This window comes from Homalodisca vitripennis, chromosome 4, assembly GCF_021130785.1.
Source record: "Homalodisca vitripennis isolate AUS2020 chromosome 4, UT_GWSS_2.1, whole genome shotgun sequence".
Taxonomy (NCBI): domain Eukaryota; kingdom Metazoa; phylum Arthropoda; class Insecta; order Hemiptera; family Cicadellidae; genus Homalodisca; species Homalodisca vitripennis.
In genome coordinates, this window is record NC_060210.1 from 165,306,741 (window position 1) to 165,314,466 (window position 7,726).

At 31.3% G+C, this 7,726-nt stretch overlaps 1 protein-coding gene across 1 annotated transcript; it reads right to left on the minus strand.

Moving 5' to 3' along the window:
* Positions 1-2,184: 2,184 nt before the first annotated feature.
* Positions 2,185-5,678, minus strand: LOC124360532. Its single transcript, XM_046814241.1, has one exon. The coding sequence runs from the start codon at positions 3,422-3,424 to the stop codon at positions 3,227-3,229; it is 198 nt and encodes a 65-aa protein (XP_046670197.1). The 5' UTR covers positions 3,425-5,678; the 3' UTR covers positions 2,185-3,226.
* Positions 5,679-7,726: the final 2,048 nt, after the last annotated feature.

A 7,726-nucleotide genomic window follows, 5' to 3' on the forward strand; every position in this document is an offset into this window, starting at 1 on the left:
TTCAAAATAATACTATAAACATTTTTTAATACAATATGAAAAAAATGTATGTTATAAAAGAAAACAGTAGTTTATTTTCAATTTGTAACATTCGGAGCAAGTATCTTATGTGTAAATAAAGTATTCATTGTAATATGTTCATATTAATCACACAGATATTACAATACTAATATAGCTACATAAAAATCAATATCACAATAAAAAAGTACTCAGCTAAATAATTGTAGTACTTGTTCATTTTAGTAAGACCTTCACTGCGACACGAGTCAGAAATGACTTTAGGACAGTCGGGATAGTCATGAGGTGCATCCACATGAAAAAGTTTGTTAATAATAAGATTCAACTATGTGTGTCCACGAGTAACTATAAAGTTGATAAGCTCCTGTAGACAGCAGATCTAGTTGAAGTCGGTTATACGAAAATCATTGCCTACCAGGACAATGAAACACATGTTCTCTAGGTTCATATGTCCCTACATGTGATAACGTGATTGGAAGGGGAGTCCACTGCCTGGTACCAGCTCGATCTAAGTTTGTGTGCTTAGAGAGGATCTTAGTATGTTCAGGGTAGTTGTGAGTGTGGAAAGTGATTCTCGTGATTTAATAAGCATGGGCATGCTTATAATTCTTATAAAATTTTGGCGAATTCCTCTCTCAATTATTCGTAAGCCGATTTTCTTATAATTCAACTTAAACATAAATCAACTTTAAATATTTCTTTTCAAAATTTTCTTAAATTATTAAAATCTTCAAATATTACACAGTTAACTGAAAAAAAGCGTTAACACGATATGGTTGAAGCATGAAATTTTAAAGTCAGAAGAATTGTTTAAAGTTAGAAAAATTTATTAATGAACAATTTGACTAGTAATTCCACAGCGGATTCTGGAGTGCCCTACGTGCTGCCGCTTGTAGTAATCCCGATAGCTGTATGGGAAGCGCTATGACGCTAAACTGTTTTCATAATAATATTTCGTGATGAATAATCTCTCGCTTGAATAGAAATGTGATCTAACGGAAAAAATAAGAAACAGTTTCAAGTAGTTTTCGTCATTAGATCACAGCTGCTTATTTATTTCTTTCAGACCCAATTGACAGTATTCAGGCCATATAACGGTATTCAATAAGTTGTTCCAAGTAATCAGCTGATTCTATTTGTTTGTGTAGTGAATATAGGTTATAATCTCACTTTTACATTAGTTCCTTGGTTGTAAACGCTTTGTTGTGTTTACTGTGAATAAATAAACATGGTTGTTTTGTGTAATTACTGATTACTTAAAATGGCACAAGAAAGACTTGCAGACAAATTTTTGGCTTAGATGCTCCCCTGAGACTTACTGATCAACATTTTCCCACCACCATCCCTGCTACAGATAAGGACAAGTCAAAGAGAGCATGCTACGTGTGCAGATAGACCAGCGGCGGCACTGGGACACAATGTGCCGGGATTCACTGTTCCGCTTTGTGTGTCCGACTGTTTTCGCGCCTTTCATACTATCAAAGATTTCTGAGGAGACTTGTGTACTGTTACTAACTTGTAACCTAACCTGTATGTTAGTACGTTTACGAGAAAATGCTTAATATTTTATTATATTCTCATATTTTGTAAATATAATACTTTTTGTGCATAATTAAATTAATTTCTGTATAAATAAAAAAAAAAAACTTCAAAAACATTTAATTGAGTGTTTTTCATAACACATCTACTGCAATAAACCAAAATCACTTAAAAAAACACAAAATAAAAAATTTAAAAACTCACTTTTTAGGACACTTCTACTGAGAAAAAAAAAACCCACCAGTCAAAGGGTTAATTAACATTTTATTTATTTTCCAGCGTGATTTATTACTTTGTGACTAAAGCAACACTTTTATTTAAACTTAATTTTGTTACACCAAGATACGTTATTCTAGTGGAGTTTTTCTGTTTTGCTCTGTGTTATCGTGTAGGAAGTCTTTTATTTTGTATTATATTATAAGTTATATTTACGATTAATGGTTGTTTGAATTATATACTTTTATAAGAAAATTTGTATAAAATGTAAAATAATTTTGTTGTTAAAGCCAACTTATGATTTTAAAGAATTTATTTTGTATAAAAAGAGTTACATACGAATATTATAGCATGTGGTCCAGTAATCATTTGATATTCACTGAGGATATTCCATTTAATCACAAAAAATGTTTATTTTATCTCAAAATAGATTTTTTTAGTCTTTATTTCAAAATCTGTAAAAAACCATCACAGATAGTAAAAGGTTCTTATTGTACAATAAAGGAACAGTTAACAATTATGATAAAACAACGGAATACCAACTGCTGAAAGTAAACAAACCAGTGAGTGACTTGCTTATTTTGCTTGGATTCATTAATTTAAAACAATCCATGCATCTCCTCCAGTGAGTAAATCAACAGGTTGAACCTTCTAGAACAAAAAAAAGTTTATAGCAACTAGTATCGTTATAAAACTTTATTACGTTATAAAACAAAGCAAAAATTATATTCAAAAAGCATAGTCACCAACAAAAGACCCCTCCCTTTAGACTAACTCATGGAATCGCCCACAGTGATGCTAAAGCACTGAATTAAATGGAATTTTACATTAAATATTATTTTATTAACAGATTAATACATTTTGCAATAGCAATGAAAGCTTTAAATTAGCAACATTACATTTGTAACAATAACAATATTTTTAAACATCCACAGTAAACACAAAGTTTGAGTACAAGTTTATTGTTTTTACCCACATAAAATACCATGATAGATTTAAACCGATAGTACATTTTTGTCATATAGGCATTGGATTTCTGCAAATATAATTTACCACTACAAAAACTTTAAAAGGACTGATTATCAGATTAACACTACAAATTATAACTAAAAATTTAAATAAATTTTACTACCTACATTTTAACTAATTGTACAATTAAAATACTCATAATATAATATACATTATAATCATAAAATGTTTTCTTTTCATATTGCATAGTTTTGTAATCAAGTGATATAATATTGAAAAATAACTTTTTGTTACATTGTAAAGTACCCCCTTTTAAAATTTTTTTTCTTTGTGACGTTACACTTTTTGGTAATGTGTTAAAAATTTGAATTCCAAAAGTAAATACCTAATACCAAACTCTACAATTCCGATAGTTATTGCAACACAAACATATGTCATGGAATCATGTGGAAACTACAACTACTGGTCTTGTATGGAGGAGTGTTCAGCTGTTGAAGGAGTGAAGGCGTTCAATGCTCTCACTGAGCTGCTCCAGACTAGCCATGAGAGCACTCATGTTGTCCGCCCCCTGTCGCAACCCCTCCTCACTTAGGGGCGTGAACAGCTCCTGCTGGGCTCCTAGCTCGAAGTGAAGTCGTGCCAGTCTCTCTTGCTGCTCACGGATACCTGTCATCTGCTCCATGCTGCAATCTTTTCCTGTATGCAGGTATATTAAATTAACAGTATTTTTTGTTTTTTTGGCAAATTTACAGAATATTTATTGAATAAAACGTTTTAGGTTGTTTTAATTCTAAATTAATTATTTTGTCAGCGGTACTCATTAATGACTAAGTTAACGTCAATAGTAATCCTTGTAAATATATGGAATATTTAGTGCATTAACGAGATTTTGTAGCATAAAAAATTTTAGTGCAATGTAATTTTATTACATCTGTAAAATAATATACAATTCTGGAACGATGAAAAATCAAGCCAATTAGATCTTACTAGTGTTAAAAAGTGATACTTTGATAATCTTTTGGAAGCAATTTTAGTAGAATGTTGCACAACCCTTTTCCTGGTGACATCTTATACATCAGATTTCTACTTTTATAAATTATTACTTGCTATAGTACTGCTATTTTGAAACATTGAATTACTCTGTACTAGATCATTTGGAAACAAGGGATGACAAGAAATAATATACAAAACATTGAAAATTTACATGTAGTTTTTTTTCAACTTTCGATCTCACACCAAAACGGCTGGACATGTGGCAGGTCTGCAGTAGTTGATAGCCCATCTTACCTACAACATTTGTCACTGCAGAGATCAAGTAGCTATGAGGGTTATTCCAAAAGTAAGGTTCGGTTAAGAAAAATATCCCATTTTTTAAAACAATTGTTTTATTTACATTCCTTATATCTTTCTCTATTTTTCTACATAATTTTCATACTTATTTCAAAATTTGTCAAATCGTTTAACAAGCTTTTGAATGTCTAAATTGTATAAATCGGCCACCTGCGAAAATAATCAGTCTTTAACTGATTCTTTTACTTAATCATAGGTGTTGAAGCGCTTGCCGCCAAGAAACTAATTTACGTATTGCAACTGGAATTACCCCACTGTGACAACGGAAAAATTTTAACGAATGCCTGAATTAGTACTAGTATTGGAACAATGACATAATTACAAGTGCAGAGAGGCTATACATTTTTATCTCCGATTTTAATCTCTAGTTTTAATAACAATGTTTTATAATTTTTCCTGTTTTATAATCAATTATCGATTTTATTAATTTTAATCTTAAAAAAACTGTACGTTTTATTTTTAATATACCATATTTGATGTAGTTTGTAACATTATACTCTAACAACACTAAATAAACATTGTATTTAAAATTCAAATGTTAGAATTTCAATCACTGATTATTCATTGGAACATCCCTTAGTTGTCACAGTAAAGAAGCAAATCCGATATATTGACAATGAGATGAAATGTTATTTTTTTAAATTTTGGGGCTCAACAGAGTATGTAATGTTAGCCCTTAATCTGCTACATGCAGTTATTGGAACCTATTGACAGAGGTTTATCCTGTACCTCATGCTAGTTATAGTAGTGAAACAATATTGTTTAACACTATCTTACTAGCATGGTTCTGATATATTACAAGCATAGACAACTTTATCATATATCTATGGTGGAACATGGCATTGAATCCACTAGCAATAACACTAAGTGATCAAACATACACTAAAAACATCTCGTTAAATGAAATCCATAGGTACAGAGGATGTTATTCTGTACATACAACTGGACGTGGCGATGAAAGTATTAAATAACAGTTAAATATCACTAATGACCAACGTAAGTAAGGAAATTGTCTACAAAATAATAAATTTTTCAAAGGTCAAAGGGTATCCAAACAGATAACAAAATATCAAAGATTAATTAACACCAAACCAGAATTAATTGTCAAATTCACATGAAAAGATTACTATAATAGTAATGTAAAAATTAAAATGTTTCAATAACATCCAGAGATATACTGTTTTTTTAAAATAACATAAATAAATAATAATTTTAAAAAATAGTAGTATGTAAATATAAATTATCCAGATAAGGAATATTTTACCTTTTAACAAGTTATCATTAGTTAATACCATTCTTACAATTAAGAATTTATCACCTTGTTTTGCAAGTAATCTAATGAGTTTACTAATAAAAACAACTTTAGGCCAATCTCCCTACTCAGTGTAATTTCCAAAGTATTTGAACATATAGTTAAGGAGCAGATTGTATCTTACCTTCATCAAAACAATATCTTATGTAATTGCCAGTACAGCTTCAGAAGGAATAAAAATGTGAATGTGCTATTTGATATCATTAAAGAAATAAATATTTGTATTTCGGATAGAAAAACAGTCTATGCTAGTTTTTCTCGATGCCAAAAAAGCAATTTGACTCAGTACCACCCCCCCCCCCCCCCACCCCCCCCCCCCCCCACCCCCCCCCCCCCCCACCCCCCCCCCCCCCCACCCCCCCCCCCCCCCACCCCCCCCCCCCCCCACATCGACCAAGAATTCCCATTTCCAAGATGGCAGCTGTATTGGAAGAATCTCCAGTCTTCGATGGGAAATGTATTGCTAAAAGAATATTTATAGTATTTATGAACTGCTATCTATCTATCAGATGAGTTTTCAGCTACTCTGACTGAGAATGCCTCTAGGGTCATATTTATAACCTTTGTTTTTTTAATGTTATTTTCCTTAGCATGTTTGTAATTGATGCTGATACTTTATTTTGCATTGAACAACTGTTTAAGATTAACTGCAATATATCAGTCTAAGTGTATTTAAACATTCATAAATGTTCCATCATAGGATATAATTTCGTGTTATGAAGCTATAGCTTAAATAAACAGTTTTTCATTTTTCTACATCTATGTGTGACCTTGGAGTGATTAAAACCTATCTGAATCCTAAAAAACATAAGTATACAGTCCTAAAAGCACTTAATTGGGACTCTTGGAAAGATGACTAATTTTTACTGTCACATCAATGATCCTATTGAATTAAAAAATATCTGCTGAGCTGAAGTTTATAAGCTTTTGAAGTATTTTTCTATAGTGCAGTCTTCCAATCAGAGCTGTTTTAGGCAGGAACTCCAGCATGTCCAGAACATAACACATGTGTTCATATTGTTGGGTGTAGGTTGGACTATAGATTCCATGATTTATCAGTGTCTGATATAGTGGTTACCTTGAGCTTGAACTTCTCTGAGAAGACAATAAACAGGATGCATTATTCATACTCATCAATGTTTAATTGACTCTCCATTTCTGGTGAGCTGTGCAAACTTCAGATGTTTTACCCGAACAATATCTATAAACTATTTGAGCGTAGATATCATGTTTTAGAATTACAAAGCCAACAGCTCCATTGAACATGTGCAAGGACTCGGGAATAAAATTTCTTCACATCCAACACCTGACATGAAGTATTCATCTGACGTAATTGTATAATGTTTTGCAAAAAATATTATTGTGTTACTTTTCTATTTTATCCTTCTGCCTGTTACATTTCCTAAATATAAATTTGTTAGTTCTTGCTTGTCCACATTTTCTTCTTAAAACATTTTCTCATAAATATTTATTTCTGATGGAATTTATTTTTGTAAAATTATTTATATTTTTTAAACATACCCTTGAATAATGAAAGGATAATGTTTTGTTAATTGGTAATAAATAAAGACTCAAATGTAGCCATAATGTGTAGTATAAATATTTGAAAATCTTGCTGTAGATATTTCTAAAGGGTGGAAAAGTTACTCTCCCTCACAACTGTACTAATTATCCAGGTTAAGTGTTACAGAGGGCTTCTTAGCCCTAACTTCACCTGGTAAAATAAGACATTCTTTGTTCTTTTACTAATCCTTGTTAATATACTGTATAAGTAGAAACCCCTTCAATCCATGCTTACAGAAGTGTACTTCACATCTATAACACTCGAGGAAAAGATAAACTGGTAGTAAACACAGTAACGTGGCTATGGTGAATTGAACTGAAACTACTCATTGTTCTTAGTAACACAATGTTCATTGGTGTACACAGGCAACAGACCCTCTCCAGATGGAGGTACAGCTATTTAACATTCAAAACCATACAGATCAAAACCTAAACCAAAATAACTTTCAAGACAAAAGTTAAAAGCATTTTTAAGAGGTGAAATGAACCAAAAGTGTATGGACTTTATGGACCATAAGTGTAATGTGGACTTTATGAACACTAATTTTGAAGATAATTTTTATTTTTCATCATAAATTTCTCAATCTATATATACATAAACTAAATATTACTAAGATTCATGAGTTATTGTAATTCTGATGATTGTACTGTCTTCGCTTCACATTAGAAAATATGTTAGTGATTGATTAGTAGAATGTGTTGATAAATACAAATTTTAACTATAAAAAATTTCCAATGGTGGTACCTTGGCATCAACGG

Coding starts and splice junctions, on each gene's coding strand:
- LOC124360532 (XM_046814241.1), bottom strand. CDS start 3,424: ATGGAGCAGATGACAGGTATCCGTGAGCAGCAAGAGAGACTGGCACGA.